This window comes from Bactrocera tryoni, chromosome 3 (assembly GCF_016617805.1).
Source record: "Bactrocera tryoni isolate S06 chromosome 3, CSIRO_BtryS06_freeze2, whole genome shotgun sequence".
NCBI lineage: Eukaryota > Metazoa > Arthropoda > Insecta > Diptera > Tephritidae > Bactrocera > Bactrocera tryoni.
Genome location: NC_052501.1, coordinates 77,352,037 through 77,370,007, shown reverse-complemented (window position 1 = coordinate 77,370,007; position 17,971 = coordinate 77,352,037). Strand labels below are relative to the sequence as shown.

The 17,971-nt window shown below is 35.3% G+C and overlaps 3 protein-coding genes across 7 annotated transcripts in view; 2 read left to right on the top strand and 1 right to left on the bottom strand.

Annotated features, from left to right (window-relative positions):
• LOC120772820 (MOXD1 homolog 1) overlaps positions 1-4,903 on the top strand; it is a 36,280-nt gene extending 31,377 nt beyond the window's left edge. The window contains exons 5-12 of the mRNA XM_040101616.1: positions 284-477; positions 677-778; positions 842-1,005; positions 1,140-1,355; positions 1,469-1,671; positions 1,764-1,864; positions 3,258-3,424; positions 4,661-4,903. Of these exons, the coding sequence (XP_039957550.1) occupies positions 284-477; positions 677-778; positions 842-1,005; positions 1,140-1,355; positions 1,469-1,671; positions 1,764-1,864; positions 3,258-3,424; positions 4,661-4,840 (1,327 nt within the window). The 3' untranslated portion in view covers positions 4,841-4,903. The remainder of the gene's footprint in view (positions 1-283; positions 478-676; positions 779-841; positions 1,006-1,139; positions 1,356-1,468; positions 1,672-1,763; positions 1,865-3,257; positions 3,425-4,660) is intronic.
• Positions 4,904-7,982: 3,079 nt separating this feature from the next.
• Positions 7,983-11,552, bottom strand: LOC120771218 (protein RER1). 5 transcript variants are annotated; one of them, XM_040099125.1, is made up of 5 exons: positions 10,835-11,552; positions 10,569-10,779; positions 9,907-10,121; positions 9,766-9,826; positions 7,983-8,864 (listed from the first exon to the last, which is right to left on the bottom strand). In XM_040099125.1, the coding sequence occupies exons 1-5, from the start codon at positions 10,901-10,903 to the stop codon at positions 8,860-8,862; spliced, it is 561 nt and encodes a 186-aa protein (XP_039955059.1). In that variant the 5' UTR covers positions 10,904-11,552; the 3' UTR covers positions 7,983-8,859. The 5 variants fall into 5 exon arrangements, with proteins under 5 accessions (XP_039955059.1, XP_039955055.1, XP_039955057.1 ...); XM_040099121.1 differs by having other exon boundaries at positions 7,983-9,826; positions 10,835-11,046; positions 11,189-11,551; XM_040099123.1 differs by having other exon boundaries at positions 7,983-9,826; positions 10,835-11,046; positions 11,432-11,551.
• A 768-nt stretch (positions 11,553-12,320) lies between these two features.
• On the top strand, positions 12,321-16,346 carry LOC120770785 (sterol O-acyltransferase 1-like). Its single transcript, XM_040098364.1, has 3 exons — positions 12,321-12,679; positions 15,089-15,234; positions 15,298-16,346. The coding sequence occupies exons 1-3, from the start codon at positions 12,417-12,419 to the stop codon at positions 16,344-16,346; spliced, it is 1,458 nt and encodes a 485-aa protein (XP_039954298.1). The 5' UTR covers positions 12,321-12,416.
• Positions 16,347-17,971: the final 1,625 nt, after the last annotated feature.

The window sequence follows — 17,971 nt, the reverse complement described above, 5'->3', positions numbered from 1 at the left end:
TATACATAAGGCATATGTCCTGTTGTTAGCCTTGTATTATTTAACAATGACGACATAACTCAGCCGCAGTGTAATAAAAGATACTAATTATTATAAAATCAGCTGTTATTTGAACAATATGAAAGCACCCGATACAAAAATTTAGATCATTTATGAAATTCCAGAATTTGAAATTGCTTAAACGCCTAGAAGTATGTTATTTATGGTTTTTTTTTTTTTTGTTATCTACTCTTCACTCTTCATTTTCTTATTGTATTTGCATTCATTTAAATTACAATTACAGCAACACCAACCAACCGCTTGTACACCATATGACACTCTTTGAATGCACAACCAAGTCATATCCCGGCTCGGATCCACACTCGTGGGAGGTGTGGGTGAAGAGCAGCGGCGCGGTATGCAACAGTAATTTATTGACGCCACACGATTGGGACTCATGCATAACACCAGTGGCGGTGTGGTCTATTGGCTCGACAGGTATGTACATATCTACATATGTTTATAAGCATAAAGCTATACCAGCAAGTGTATATAACCCGCCACATTCATGCAAATTAATTTACATGCCAATGTTGCGAATTTTTTAAATTTATATGCCACGCTGTAAATTATATGTTGGCTTTAAAAAAATATTTACATTTTGTACGCCATTTTTTACACACACCCATGTATACAGGACAATTTCTGCCACAGCATGTCGGCATACCGGTGGGCGGCAAGCAAGGCGCTAAGTATTATATGCTCGAGATACACTATGACAATCCACACGCACAGCAAAGTAAGTTAATTTGGTATTTTAATGAAGGCGTTTAATTGCACACTTCACCGTCCGCCTTTACAGTCGTCGATCACTCGGGCTTTCGCATACATTACACGAGTCGTTTGCGGCCCAACGACGCAGGCATTATGATTTCCGGCGTGTCAGTTTCGGACACACAGCTCATACCACCCGGCCAGAAGCTATACCGCAACATTGGCATCTGTGGGCCATCCTGCTCAAATGTGGTGAGTACAGACATATTTTGGCTACCACCAAAACCACAACAAGCAAAACCATAATTGTCTTCATTGAAACCGCAAATTATTGCTTATCAATTTATTATATACAATATGTCTCTGTCTTAACTGTGCGCGCGCAGATGTTTCCCGCTGACGGCATTAAAATCATCTCCGGCACATTGCATTCACATCATGCTGGCCGCAAAATGACGCTGCGTCACGTGCGCGACGGCAAGGAGCTGGAGCGCATTATCGAGGATGACAACTATGATTACAACTTCCAGCAGGTGCGTCAGCTGGAACAAGAAGTCGTCGTATTACCGGGCGATTACATTATTACCGATTGCGCTTATGAGGTAAGTAGCGGCATTGCCACGTGCCTCAGCAAAGTGTGCCGACTACACTGGACGACAGGCAGACAAATTGCATAATTTATTAACGATTTACTCGCATTTCACCACCAACACAGACATTGAATCGCAAACATCCGACCTTCGGTGGTTACTCAACCAAACAGGAGATGTGTCTGTCCTTTATCACCTACTATCCACGCATTGAGTTGGCTGGCTGCTACAGCATGACGCCGGTGCGTGAGTTTTTCGAAACATTTGGCGTTTATCAATTTTACTCGCTCAACATGACAGATGTGGAGAATTTATTCCTCTACAACGGGTGGGTGCTAGCACAGCGCATAACTGTTAAAGCATACATTTCTGCCATGCTTATTTAATATTGTGGTTTATTTTTTTTTATACTTATTGCAGCAATGTCCTGGACTATATACCGAACACGATTTATGCCAAAACGAAAAAGAATCGCGTAAATATGACGGATGAAGAGCGACTGTATGAAGAATCATTGCTAAGTGAGTTTAAGGAAGCACAAATATTATGTTGTACCAAAAGTTATAGAATTATTATTAAAATTACTGTTTAAAAAATCGAAACACAAGCATTAGGATATGCACATTAGTGCGGGTCGATTTTTTTCTATAAAATCGCGTATGCGAGACGTTTACTACAGATCATTCTGAACTACTTTGCATGAGGGACTATGGGTTTAAAACCAGTTTTGAAGCAGCGACTTTTAAGGCGAAGTTTAAAAAACCTGAATAATCGATTGTATGAGAGATATGTGATATCATTGTCCGATCTGGTCGATTCCAGCAAATGAGTAGTAAATTTCACTCGGACATGTCAATACATGACGAACAAATTTTTATGATCCCTAAAAATTTTCGGCAAACAGGATATGCAGGGTTGTCCGTAAAGTAATAGGCCTGAGTCGATTTAAAAAAACTTGTTGAACCAATCGTTACAATTCTTTAAAAACTTTCAAAATAGGCACCTTCTGCGTCGATGCAGCGCTGCCAGCACGATTTCCAAGCATTGAAGGCATTCTCCAGAATAGCCTTGAGAGGTGAGGTGCATGCTGCTTGGATCCCCTTTCATCGGCCTTTTCTGGCAAGGAAACAAAAAAGTCCGGGAGCCACATCTAGGCTATAGGGCGGCTGCGGAAGTGTTGAGATGCCGGCTTTGGTTAGGTAGCTGTTCAAAAGAAAGGCAATGTGAGACGGGGCGTTGTCGTGGTGCAACTTCTAAACGATTGTGATATCTTGCCGGATCCGATTGACCTTTCGTTTGAGTCTATTGAGAATTTCCACGTAAAACTTGGTGTTGTCTGTTCGTCCAGGAGGAACAAATTTATGGTGGACGATGCCTTTGATGAAAAAAAATTTTGACATCGTTTTCACTTTGGATTTGCTCATTCTTCCCTTTTTTGGGCGATGAGACGCCGGTGTGTGCCACTCGGAGGATTGCCTCTTTGTCTCAAAGATCCATGAACTGTTTGAACATATCAAACGTCTCTGTCGCAGATTTGCCGAGTTTCACACAGAATTTAGTCGGATACCTCTGCTTTAACGAACGCGGCATTTTCAGCTTGCACCACTCACAGAAATACGTCGCGCAAAATGTTTGTCCTGACTCTCCAGGTGCTCGGAAACAACTGACCAGCAGTTCGTTAGCTAAGAACGTCCTCTACCGAATCTAGTCGGTGCGCGCACGCTACGAAGTACCGTCGCGGCGGAAGAAAATCAGTCCTATTACTTTCCGAATAAACCCTGTATTCCCAGATAAGCACAAGAAACTATTGATTTTGATTGATTTTCAGTAAATAAAACTTTTATCTTCATTTTTTTAATTGTTTTTTTTTTTCTATCATAACCAAAAAATTATTTAACTTTACTGTTTTTACAGACAAGCTGATCATTTCCGATCCCGTCGAGTTCCATGACCGCACATTTTTATCGCATTTGAAGCAGTTGCCTTGGTCTGAGCCGCTTTTTACGAAGCGCGTCGAGCAAACCATGATTACTGGCAAGCATATGACGTTCTGTAGGGTGTCCAATGAGTCGCTGTCAATAGTAAGTAACTGTAATATTTTAAAGCAATTTTACAAGCAAATATTTATCATAATTATTAAAAGATTTTGAGCGACCTAATATATATACTATTAGTTAATGGTTAAACTAATGAGTTGTTAAATCTGAAGTACCGAACTGCTGTCTATTTTCCTTATCAAGGCTAAGAGCCTCAAGTCAACTGCCCGAAAACTAGCCGTCTAGCTCAGATTTCAGTATGATGGAGCCATAACCATACCATGCTGTGAGGCCCCACACTGCAGGCTCAGTAAGCACTTGTCCAGCATGGTCATAGTCTCTTGCGCAAACTGACGGTTTTCCGACATGGAACAGAGTGCTGGACCTTTGTGACCATACGTGATATAGGAGAGGGCACAATAGACCATAGGTTGTAGTGTGAAACCTCAATTATTTTCTATCTCTCTATCTTATAAATCATTGGCCTCGAGGAAAATGAACTAAGTTCACAATCAATATAGCTTTTCTGTCAGCGATTTAGAAATGATTGCGACATTTTCAGTCCAAAAGACTGGGCCACCAATGTATGGTATATGAGTTCCTAGACAATAAAGAATGGTCTTGTTCTTTAGGCATGCCACAGCTTTCCTGTGGCTGTCTATTAGTTAAGAGATCATTACCATCGGAGAAAATGTGTGACTGAACAGTTATCCGAAAAAATTATTACATTTTATTCTATAAAAAAGAAAACAATAATTTTTTTAAGTTTTGAAAACAGTTATCAAATCCAGAGCGCAATTTTCCAAAGTAATATAATATATTATCCTAAAGAAGTGGGTAACTTTGAAACCGTTAGTGTATACTTAATTTACGGCCTTCAATTTTCCAAAAAAAAAGTGCCGTTGCTGGGCAAAAGGCTGTGGGCTTTTATTTAAAAACCCCAGAATTCAGAGCTATAAAAATTAAAATCAAAGCAAGCCTGAATCAAAGCAAATACTTGTTTCTTTTCGGCCTAAGATTAGGTTAGGAGATCGATTCTAAGAGGGATCTCACTTGGACAGCTTAGCGTGGCGGCCTAAGGCTAATAAACAGAGTTTTTTTAATGAAAATTCGTAAACATTACGACGCTTTAAAGCCAACTTTTCGCCTACAAAATATACCACAAGACTGAAACCAATATCTTTCATCTAAAACCAATATCTTTCATTTTCTTATAAAACCAAATTTCTTATAATTTCATAGAAATTAATTACAATTACACTACCTTAATTTCTTACACAGCCGTCGGAGATTATACGCTATCCCAACTTTACAACGTACGTGAAGGAACCCAGCATTTGTCCATTCCAAATGCTAATGGACAGCGCACCACTCAACAAGGGTACAGCGATAGCGTTGCAAACCGCAACCATAACGCTCTCGACCGTGGTCCTCATGCTGCTTAACTGCTATTTATGCTAGTTCATGATAATTTTATATATTAAATATATATGCAGATATATTACACAGTAGTATTATTTAGTATATCGAAGCCTCACAACATATTTTATTTATTTATTTATTTTAATTTAATATTTTATACTTCGCTATAAAAAAAGAATGAAAATAAAAAAAAGTAGTAGTTAATGTCTTATATTTAACTAAAACTTAAAAAAAAAATATTTTCTCTATTATATTTAATTTAAACAAAATCATTATACATACAACTCAACTAGTAACAAGTAGTCATATTTTCTAAGTAAACAAACTTAGTACTTAAAGCAGAGAAATAGTCATACGTTATAACTGCATTACTTAAAACATTACATATAAGTCCTACTCATAGTTTAATAAAAGTCACAAATTATATAATTTTATAAAAACACTGAAATAATTAGCACTAGAAATCTCAATCCAAAGAATTAGTATTAAAAATTCAGTGGCAACCATGCATGTAATATAATAACAGTAATTTAAGGCATCAATCAATAGAATTTAAGCTAAAAATAAAAATAAATAAACAATTTTGATAATACCCAAGATGGCTTATTGATTAGTTGGTTGGTTGACCGGTATAAAAGTGGTCACATTTGAGCTAGTGGTCCTATTGAGCACTCTAAAGCACTCAATAAAGCTCCAGTTGGCAATTCACGGGCTTTGCAACTTTGGAATACTAGTTTAGACCTTTAGAATATATGTACTTTACACAAATTTTTATAGTGACTATTCGAGAAAAGGATGATGGAGCCTTGTGTAGAAGTTCACGAAAGTGAGGAAAGCTCTCTGAGCGCCATTCTTTCACATATGTATGGCTCAAGCAGCTCACGACTTCCGGTCTTAGACCAAGTATCTTCTGGATAGCCAAAAAACATCGTTTGAAGGCGAGCTAAAGTGAGAAGGTGATAGATTCCTCTCCAGGATTATATGTTGTGTTTGGGACCCGTCACGTAAAAAACACTACCAATGAGAAGAAGAAAACAGCCTCGGATGAGAGACGATTTAAGGGTATGCACCTGGAAAGTTCGGTCCTTTAATTGAGAAGGTTCCGCTGCCCAGCTGGTTGATGTCTTCGTTAGAGTAAAGGCAGACATCACCGCTGTCCAAGAAATGTGATGGACTGGAAGTCGACGATGCGAGTTTTCGAGAGAAAAGTTCTGCGAAAGATTTATGGTTCTTTGCGCGTTGGCCACGGTGAATATCGCATTCGATGGAACGATGAGCTGTACGAGATATATGACGACATTGACATAGTTCAGCGAATTAAAAGACAGCGGCTACGCTGGCTAGGTCATGTTGTCCGAATGAATGAAAACACTCCAGCTCTGAAAGTATTCGACGCAGTAACCGCCGGGGGAAGCAGAGGTAGAGGAAGACCTCCACTCCGTTGGAAGGACCAGGTGGAGAGGGACCGGCTACGCTTGGAATATCCAATTGGCGCCCCGTAGCGAAAAGAAGAAACGACTGGCGCACCGTTGTTAACTCGGCTATAATCGCGTAAGCGGTGTCTACGCCAATTAAGAAGAAGAAGAGGACAAGGACTGAGGCGAGGAGGTCCTTGTGGTGTTTACTACAGTGGCCATATAAAGGAGCGCAAATTCGGATGGGTTGAGGCCGATCGACTTCGCCGAGGCTCGAAGTATGGTTATCTGTAGTACTAGATTCCAGCATAGAAAAATTTATTAAGCCACCTCTCTCCGGATCTATCATGTTAAGTAAGATGGAAGATACGTCTCCAGTGTTTTAGACGTATGTACGCTCCGAGGTCCTAACATTGATTCGGACCGCTACCTTGTTGCAGCCAAGATTCGCACCCGCCTCTGTGCAGCAAAAAACGCACGCCAACAAACACAAGAACGCTCGACGTCGAGAAGCTGCAATCACAATCAACACAACAGACAGCAGAACGATTTTCTACTCGACTTGCACTCCTGCTCTCTAAGAACTTCGGTATAAGGGAACTGTGGAACGCAATTTCAAGCTCCTTACGAACAGCTGCAAACGGAAAAGGCGAAAGAATAGCTTGTACGATTATGAGTGCAGTGTCGCAGCGGAGAGAAGGCAGACTGCCTACCTCGCAACCTTATAATCGACCACAACACATGCGGGATGGATAGATACCGAGAGCAGGAGAAGGAAGCAAGTCGCATTTACAGACAAAAAAGAGAGCAACCAAAATTCGTGAGTACAAAGAGCTTGACAAGCTCTGAAAGCATTCGACGCGCTTTGAGCTTATCACCAATTTTTTGGGACGGGACGGCAATGTCAGTTCCAACTATGTTTCTGGTTTGCCGAAGGTAAGACTACCGAGATGTTTCAGACACTCGACGACAACAACTGCGTATGAACATGCTACATGACTCTTTAGGTCCCTCAGAAGCGGTGCTGTTAGGAACAAGACTGTGCAAAAGAAACTCAATATCAAACACTTGCAGAGACCTAAACTGTGCGATCTATATTTGAAGACTTTAGTATTATAAACACTGTTGTTTGTATCACCTTAAACTAATCGAGTTATATAAAAAAGGTGATGTACATATATGTGTATAACGGTCTGTCTGTCCGTCTATCTGTCTGTGCAAACTCTAAAAAAGAGAGGACGAGTTCGTAGATGCTCGTATTCGGGGTCGCATTACCAAGCGCCACCTGTGGGCTAAAAATTTAGAAAAATTGGTGTGACTTATTGACACGAATAGTGTCCTTTGAAGCGGCATTGGAACCGAAAATTGTCCAAATCGAACCAAAACTGTTGAAGCCCCTATGTGTTGGCAAGAGTTGGGATTCTAGACCTGTATTTGCGAAATATCTGCTTGAAATTCAGAGATAATCTTTTCTTTATAATAGTGTGTGTCAAAAATGGCTTGAATCCGCTTAATACTCCCCATATACCTTAAAAAGGATTTCCGAACTTCCGGTTGACTTTATACCGCATATATCGGCCAACATGTAAGTTATCTCAATGAAAATAAAAGAGCGTGTTTTACTCATAACAGTGTATCTTTGTGTCTAAAATAGATAATCTTAGGCGAAAACATTACCTAGACCACATATGACTAATAATACTTGTTTCTTTTCACTTTCACGAAATATTTGCAAAACAAAAATATAAAAGAACAGCTTTTTCGACTTAAGTTATTTTATTTGTATTTGTATTTTATTCAAATGATTTGGTATTGTTATTTATTACAATCGTACACTGTACCCAGTTTCAACTTGGCAACTCACACATGCGCTTAGTATAGATGTATGTAGGTATGTATTTCATTCCTTATGTGTTTTACAATCAGCAATTCGTCAACATTGACGCATAACCTACATATTTGTGAACTTTTCAAAAATATTTCAAAATGGAAATGAAGATTTGCTGTGTGGAAAAGGCGCTATATACAAATGTTATCTAACGCATATAACTGCTAATTAGTGTTGTATTGTTAACAAACAAATTATATTTTACGCAATTACAACATTACTACAAATTGAAGTTGAGAAAAGCTTTTTTTGTCTACAAAACTGAAGGACAAAATTAACGTGCAAATGCGAGTTTTGAAAATTATTTAAAATTTTGTTGATTTTCTAATTAGCTGCTACCATTAGGAAACAGCATTTGTGGGTAAACTAAATTAATAGCATCCATTAATGTACTTAATTGTCTAGAAGGTGTTGCACACTTCGTTAGAATGTGTATATTTAGGTTCGGAACAAGTTCAATACAGGTGTACACATAAAATTACTAAGCATAATTAATAATAATGATTAATATATAAATATATATTACTTTAAACCAAAATTCAATTCAAGCGCTTTAAGCCAAAGTAGTTTTATAGTGCACCTCGGTATCATATACATACATATGTGGGTATGAAATGATGGCTGTTGCCACTACAACGTCACGCCGTTTGACAATTTTTTGTATGCTTTATTGCACGCTATTTACATACAAACGTTACAGATACAATGTGCTTTGTATGATTGATTTATGTGACACGGCCACTGACACGCTCAAATTAAACTAAAAAAAATAATAATAATAGTAATAATAATTATTAACATTGCATACAAATAAAAAGTTTTTTAAGTTTTAAATATTGAAGCAAAGATAATCTTAGTTATAAGACAAAGATGGACAAATGCCACTAAAAGTTATATTTTTTTTTTTGCACAGGACACTGCACGACAATAAGCATTAACGTTGTAGAACCCAGCCAACTAACTGAATAGGCGTGAAATCATAGCCGGTTAGAGAAATTAGTTGGATTTTACAACGTTTATGCCGCTAAGAACAACAAGTATTTTTTTTATAAACTTAAGCAAACGCTAACAACAAAATGTCAAGCAAATGAAATGTTAGATAATGCACTTGGCACGCGCAAATTAGTAAGAATTTGAAGAAATTGCAAAATTCCAGTTCATATTAAAACTGTGTGTGTGTGTGTGTGTGTGTAGAATTATGGCGGCGGCGAAAATTGTATTTTCAAGTGTTGAAATTAAATAAAATACTGATAGCTGCTAGCTGACTTTGCATGATTTTTGAAATGTTTCTGTAAATGTTTAGTTTTCCTTTTGTTTTGTTGATAGTTTGTTTTTGTTAGTGTTCATGTTTATAGTTGTAGTTTATGTTATTGTGTACTTTAGTTGAATTTACTCAATAGTTATAATTTGCGGTGGTTTTGCTATGTTTGTTGTTGCTAACGTAGTCGCAGCTGCCAATGGTGCAGCTGGTAACGATGTTGCTGTTGTTGCCGTGGTGGCAATCGTTGTATTTGCTGCTGTTGCTGCTGCTACTGTTGCTGTAGTTGTTGTTGTTGTTCTTTGCTCGTGTATCGACGTAATACCCGTTGTCGATTGGTTGTCGTTTGTTTTTTGCAGTGTCTGTGCGGCTAATTGTCACTTTGTCGTTGCCTGTGACTCACCAACACGTTGATAGCGCGGCTTGTTCCGTGTAAATGGCAGATACTTGTACTTAATCATATGCTGCACAATGCAAAAAGATAAAACAAAAACAATAACAATATGAATATGTATATGCATGTAAATGATTAGTTTAAGCCTACCTTAATTTGCCGCTTCATTGTTATGCAGAAGAGTGTAATGAAGTACATGACGAGTATAGGCCAGAAAACAGGCACATTGAAGAAGTCAAAGAATGTACATATCAGACCGATGATTGTACTTTTCGTGATCGACAGCCAAAATTTGAATTCCGGTAGACGTCGTATGAACGGCCGGAACTCTTCGTTACTACGTGTTGGCAAATTGGGACCATCTTCTGAAAAAAACGCAAAACACACACAAAAAAATAGAGCATTTTACTTAAGACAGATTTATTTTATAAGAAATCTTATTGTTTTACGGCTTTCAAAATATTTATACTTTTAATTTTTTCTCTTTGCAACCTGATGTATTAATTTTAATATTATTGAAATATACCTTCAAAAAAATAAAAATATTTTACGACTAACATATGACTTAGTAATGCATGCCAAAGCACGACGAAGCAACAAAAAAAATCAATAAACTGTCAACTTATGAAAAAAGTTCTTCGAAAATTACCATCCCCCTTATTAACTTATTGCATTCTTTTAAAGAACAACTAACGTTGCAATACTGTCAAACGACCGCAAGCACTATTACAATATTACAGTTATTGTAGTACGTCGTATATTTTTGCAAAAATTGTTTTAAATCATTTTTATTAATTAACAATTGCTCTTACCATCATTTTCGTACGGATCGAATTCCGGGTCGATTTTTGGTGTTAGAAATGCAATAAACAAATTTAAATGATATATTCCCAGCGCATAGCACACTATATACCAGCCTTGGTAGATGAAAATACGTAGCAGGAAGAGCAATAAAATCACAATTGCACCCGCCCATCGCATTCTAGTATGTGGTGTCCAGCGATCCAGCGTCGATTGGTACATCTATACAAGAATTTATTATTAAAAAGTATTCAACAACTTTTTATTTGAAACTCACTTGTGATAGGCGTACGAAGAATAGCTTCACACCGCCTCCAGACGAAGTACTTGTGTCCTCATCCATCATTGCTGTAGTTTTTTTAACGTCTGCTACCAGTAACTGGCACAGGTGTTGTTTATAATTGTATTTCGTTTATTGCCGTCACTTGATTAAGCCAACTTCTTTGTGCCAGACACTATAACTTTTTTTTGAAAATATGCGTAGATAAACTAAAATATAAAGATAAACCAAAAATTCAAGTAAAAGTGCACCAGATATCCAACGTCGGCCAGTCGTCGCGTTTGCACTTAAACAACGCGTATTCACAAAAATTTAACCCCTTCGGCCCTTCGATCTGTAATTTATGCTCACGTTTCTATTTCCTCATTTTCCTTAGTCTCGCCTGACACTTTTCTTATACTGCCGCACAACCACCACTGCAAACGGAGCGCAACCCGTGAACCTCCTTGCACCCTATGCTTTTAAGTTCTTGTTCGCTTTTTTTGATTAAGTGACGTTCGCCTGTAATTCTTTTTCCCCCAACTCGTGTTTCAGCCAACACAATATGTAAAAGGAATTATGTTGTAAAAGTTTAATTAATCAAACAATTATTACATTCAACAAGCGTTAATATGAATTGATTTTATCATTGGCTTTAAAAAGCCATTGACGTGAAATTCAATTTAGAATTTCACAGTTCTATAAAATTTTTCCAAACTCACAATACACGTCACTAAACGGTTTGACAGTAGAATTTTCGCAGCGTTGCCAATTAGTATTACCCTTGTGTGTAGGGTTGTCAGCTCACCACACGCATTATTAGCAATTGTTGCAGACATTTTTTAATGCTTTGAAGGGTTTTGCTTAAAGTTTAAATATATAAATATATTTAGAATTAGAAAACGCTTAAAGATATTTGATGTTAATGATATGTTCCATTTTAAAATTAATAATTGCTTGATATAAAAAACTGCAAGAATTTGTTGTCTGCCAATTTGCTTAAAGTTGGCAACGCGACGTGTTGTTGTTTAATATCTAATTAGATTACATGATAAAATTATTTGTATCAAGGCATCAGCATAACAAAATTGTGTACGAGAATTAATTATTATATTACATAACTGTAGTTGAAAAATAGATAATAAGATAGATAATAATTAGAATATCCACAAAGGCGTTCTAACGTCCTTAGCTTATATTTATATGAAAAATAAATCTATTAATCTAAGAAAGGAATCAAATGAAATGAATAAAATAATCGTTTTAGAGACTTTTTATTATAAAAAATATTTAAATATTTAATATTCAAATAATAGTTATATTAGTAACTACCTTTAAATAAAACCGTTATTTCCATATCAATACAACCATCACAATAAAAATTCACATTATTTTTCGATCACTCTGTATATTTTGAAATATAAAAAACTTCTTACGTTACACTCTCTTAATCTCCCGCTTAATACACAATTTAGTTAGTTGAATACAGTTAATTAGAGCGGTTTAGTAACAAAAGCGGCTACTTTAGTTGTTTATTATTACATACGCCAGCAAAAGCCTGTCGCAGTAGACATTTCAAATCACAGTCAAAATTAAAAACATGGTTCTTGCAGCGAATCAAAGTAATGCGGACACGACGATAGCCATAAAAAACTCCAGCTCAATAGACGAAAATAAGAAAGTAACGCTTTCTAAGGTATCAAAACCAAAACCGTTACATGAAAAAGTATTCAAACACTCCGAATCGTATATGACGGAAATTTTAAAAGATGAGCACATACAAACCATATATAATATATTCTTAGTGGCGATGTTTTATCTAATAACATATACAATTTGTCACGATTATTTCACCTATGGCAGGTGAGTCGCTAATAATTTGAAATAATGTATTTTAGTATATGAAAAATGTGGCACTATCGCTAAACAGGAGATGGTTTTGACATTTTTCTAAAAGACAAAATTTTATAAAGTGATGACTAGTCGTAGCAAAGCAAAATAAAAATAATATTTTTTTTTCATTTTGTATAGATCTGTTCTTCTTTTTAAAATATTTTTTTTTTTATAATTTTTACATAAAATAAAAAATAAAAATATTATTTAGAGAATAATAAAATAATAGTTGGAGGTTTTTTATTGTTAAAATAAATATATTATATTATTATTTTATAATTTTTTTATTTTTTTATTTAAAAATTATAAGGAAGCTGTTTTAAAAATAATAAGCGACTTTATTAATATTCTTTTACAATGTTTTAAATATTTTTTTTTAGTTTTCTATCAATTTAAAATAAAAAAATTAATTTTCAACTAATATTTTATTGTTTTTTAAGTATGTTCTTGTTTTCATTCCTTTACTTAAATATTATTAATATGTTAATATTTATTAAATTAATTATCTGTCAAATTGCGGTAAAAAAATACAATTTACTAATATTATATTATAATTTTTTAAATATTATTTTCTTTCATTTTATTATTTGATTTAAAAATTATAAAGAAAATATTTTAAAAACGTGAAAAAATTTATAAATATTAATTTGTTATTTAATAAATACATATGTAAGTTATAAATATTATTTTAAATTTTTGTAATTCTTTTTTTTTTTGTAACTCTCTATTATTTTAATGCAAAAAAATTAAATTTCTAACAATTATTTTATGTTTTTTTAATACTTTTTTTCTTTAACTTTTTTGTTCTTTGTCAATATTATTATTATTATTTTTTTTTAATTTTCCATCATATTAAGGTAAATAATACAATTAATAAATATTAAAAATTGGAAATATTGTTATAATTTTTTTTTGATATTTCCCATCATTTAAAAATAAAAAGATTAAATTCCTGACTATTATTTTTTTTTAATTCAATATTACTAATATGTTATTTTTTGTGAAAAAAAAACTTTTAAATTTTATATTATAATTTTTTAAATACTGATTTCTTTCATTTTGTTAATTTATTTAAATATTATAAAGACATTTTTTTAAAACAAAACAAGTGTTGCTTTATTTACAAAATTTCTAAATATTATTTTATTATTTTTGAATGTTTTTTTTTTATATAAAATAAACTTTTTTAAATATAAAAATAAATTAATTTAAATATATTATATTATGCTATTATCTATGCACATATAATAACTGAGCAGTCGAAGCTTTCTTAGCAACCGCGCAAACTCTTGCTTTCCATGACCGACTTCGTTTGCGGCAAACACACGACCGGTGAATGTCACATACGACTACATACAAAATGCTAGCAAGTTTTAGCTGTAAATAATTAAAATTTACAGAGATTATCAGCCATTATGACTTAGACGTATTAGCTTGTTCCCACGACCAACGGGTCTAAGTAAACGGTTCAGACCCGGAGTTTTATCTAAGCAAGGACTGTGAAGTCGGCCGCATGCCACAAAAAAACTTGTTGTATTGCTTGCTGCCGCTACAAAAACAAAACTCATACATTCTCACTGATTTAAGGAGTTACATGGGTTTACGGGTTTCAAAAAATCGAAATTTTTTATCGTCTTATTAAATTCTACAACCCGTCGAAAATATTGTCAAGTTGATCCGAGTAATAGTTTCGGAGATACAGAATTGAAAACTTGTGCGGCTAAGTGCGCCGCCTTTAAACGCGTTTTTCTCGAAACTGTGTTTTTGAAGTCGGTTGGCAAGATTTCTAGAGAACTACTCAAACTCATCTACATGATATTTTGCACAAGTCTTTGAAATACAATTCTTAAAGACTTGGACGAAGGATGTTTTTTCGATTACAACTACATATATGTATGAAAAAAATGTCGCGAATTTTCATTTTTTTTTTTTGTAAAAAAGTCTGCCAAAAATCCGATTTTCAGTTTTTATTTTTCCTTCGTCAAAGTTTTAAGTTAAGTTTTTAGCTTAAAGCACTTAATTTTTTCACTTCAGCTGATCCTGTAAGGAGTTATGCTGCCAACGCGGTCGCAACTTTTTCCGTGGGGTCACCGGAAATGACGTCGCACTGGCCGAGTTTAAAATATTTTTTTCAAAAATTTCAGTATTTCTTTGTTTATAGTGTATGTTTGTAACAATAAAAAATTCTAATAAAATATTTCATCTTTTATATGAGAAAAAAATTTTGAAAATAGGCTGTTTTTTAGCAGAGAAAATCCGTGTAACCCCTTAACAAACTTTTTTTTACTTACTATTGAAAAAAATTTAGTCCTAACCATTATTTTGTAGCCAAATATTAACAACTGCTTATTTATTCCGTGGTTAAATATTTTATAAAAGAATTTACCTTGGCTGGCTTACTATGGAACCTGGTTTCAAAGGACTTCCCTATGCTATTGGCTGTTGGTTTATTATGCATATCAGCGCGTTTCTAGTCTACTTTGGTGTCTCCTTATGGCTAAAAATACACGCTTTAAGCAAGCACGGTAACATAGCCATTCAACTTCATAATAAGACAAATAAACTAACTTTTAAACCTCTCTTCGCAGCTATCTACAAGTCATTCATAAATACGGTGTTCCTAGCATGCTACATCACAACGATCTGCGCGAGCTTTTGCTTGTGCGCGCTATGCTGTCTACACTACGACTTACGTTTGGGCTCAGCGCTCTTTATCTTAATGGAGAGCACGCGGCTCGTAATGAAAATGCACGCCTTTGTACGTTCAACAATTGGCCAAAGCGCCGATACAGCGTCCACAACTAACAGCACGATCCAACTGCCGGGTCTAGACCACTATATTTACTTTCTATTTGCGCCGGTGCTGATCTATCGCACCTCATATCCGCGTACTAACGCACCGATACGTTGGACCTTTGTTTGGGCGCGTATAATGGAAATTCTCCTTGCCATCTATTACCTCACCTTCTTTTACGAGCATTTCATGAGACCCTACTACCGTGAATTCGGCGTTACGGCACCACATTGGTCGACTGTTATTGAGTGTTTCTATGGCATGTTAATGCCTTCAACACTATGCCTACTCTTGTTTATTTATATGTTGTTGTATTCGGTACAAAATCTTTTTGCTGAGCTGTTACACTTCGGTGATCGTAGATTCTTTACAAATTGGTGGTGTGTTACAAATTATCGCGATTATTTTATCAGGTGGAATAGTTTGGTACAGGATTGGTTGTATGAGTACATCTATAAGGATTGCTACAGCTATGTGTGCTCTAATCGCTATGTCTGCTCCTTCGCGGTTGTGACAATCTCTGCCCTCGTGCATGAGCTAATAATCGGTTTGGCCTTGCAGTTGTTCTTGCCCGTAAATTACATATGCTTCGGTATTCTCAGTTATATAATAATGCATCTGCCGTTAAGTGGTCGGTTTGGAAATGTGATTGTATGGTTATTTATCCTATTCGGCATGGCGTTGCAGTTGTCTCTTTACAGCATGGAAGCATTCGCCAAAATGAACTGTTCAAAAAGGTTCAACGAGAGTTTCGTGGACAAACTGGCGCCTTACATATGGACTTGTATACAAAATCACCAAAATTTAGATATGGTAAATAGCACAGCTAGGATTAATATTTAAATTTTGTATAAAATAAATAAATATATTTATTTAAAAAATTTATTAAGTTAATATTTTTATACTTAAGTTTCTACAGAGTATGATGGTTTGGTTCATCTAACGATTGTGCGCATCACCTAAAACTAATCGAGATAAATATAAGTTTATGTGTGGGAAGTGACGCCGAGATCACGAGCTTCAATTTCCATTGATGGTTACGTTCTCAGCGGCATCATTTTAAAAAATAAGGATCGATGATTCCATCGGCTCACAAATCATACCAAACCGTTGTTTTCTCTGGATGCAATGGCAGATATATCTCTTTAGGTTGTTCTTCGTCCCACATGCGGTAATTTCGCTTGTTTACATACCCATTGTGCCAGAAGCGTGCTTCATCACTGAACAAAACTTGGCTCGAAAGCGTCAGATCTTCTTGGAACTTTTCAAGAGCCCATAGAGCGAAGCGATGTTGCTTGGTATGGTCGAGCGAGTTGCTGCGAACGGTGCCGAATCGACTCTCCACAGTATTCGTGTGCACTCTCAGCTCACTGCATTCTGGACGTGGTTTATTACGTCGAATATTATCCAATAAAGAATACTGAGTCTCAAGATAGTTGATGCTGTTGCGAATACTACGTTCAGCAGGCCGACGATTATGTTGACCATAAGTTAAGCAAAGCGCGCGAAACATATTCTTTACAGTTCGTGAATTTTCATAATAAAGTTGAACGATTTGTAAAAGTTGTTCAGGCCTAACTCTTTGCAAGATGAAATGTCAAACAATACTGAACAAAAATAACATGACACCTGACACGACTCACGCGTGATCTGTTAAAAAAGGTTATTGAAAATGTACCTCTACTTCGATCATCCGTTATAATCAGCAAATCTTTCAAATCATTGAGGATAAGTATAGCGACTTAGACATTTGGTTTTACTTAGCCGGAATGGAACCAAATTTTTTCAGATCAAGGACTATCAACTGGTCAGCATTCTCTCAAAATATCTGGTGAATGTGTTTGCCGTCAAAAAACCAAAATAAAACAATAACAAACAACTTGTAGATCTCTATACAACTCCAAATTCCACAAACGAACCAGTTATGATTATCTCACACTCTCTTCATATCTTTCGTTCTCAGCTCGCTTGCTTACAGTACTTTGTAGCATTTTTTATAAAGCACTCTATACACAGTTATAGCATATGACCCCTATAAAATAGTAACTTCTAAAGCATAAAAAACAAAAAATTATATATTCAAGTGCACATGCACTCAACTTAAGCGGTTTTCTGTATATATTCTATGTATGTATAATATAATGTGCTGGTTCTAAAAGTCTTAAAAGCCATAATAATTAGCAGTTGTAAACAAAGTTAAATGCAAATTCCAACAGCGCTGATTCTATTAAGTGACCACAACGCAATTTAAGGTCAAAAAACTTGCTATAATCTAATACATACATACATACATACATACTATATACTAATTAATGCAAGCTAAGTGCTCAAAAATATCACCGAATTAAAGTTATTAAAATTTGTTGCACTCTCGAGCAAAGTAATAATACTAATTTATAACAAAATGGTAACAAACCTAGTAAGAAAGGCCTTAGTTCGGATGCAACGGAATATTATATGCTTTAGCA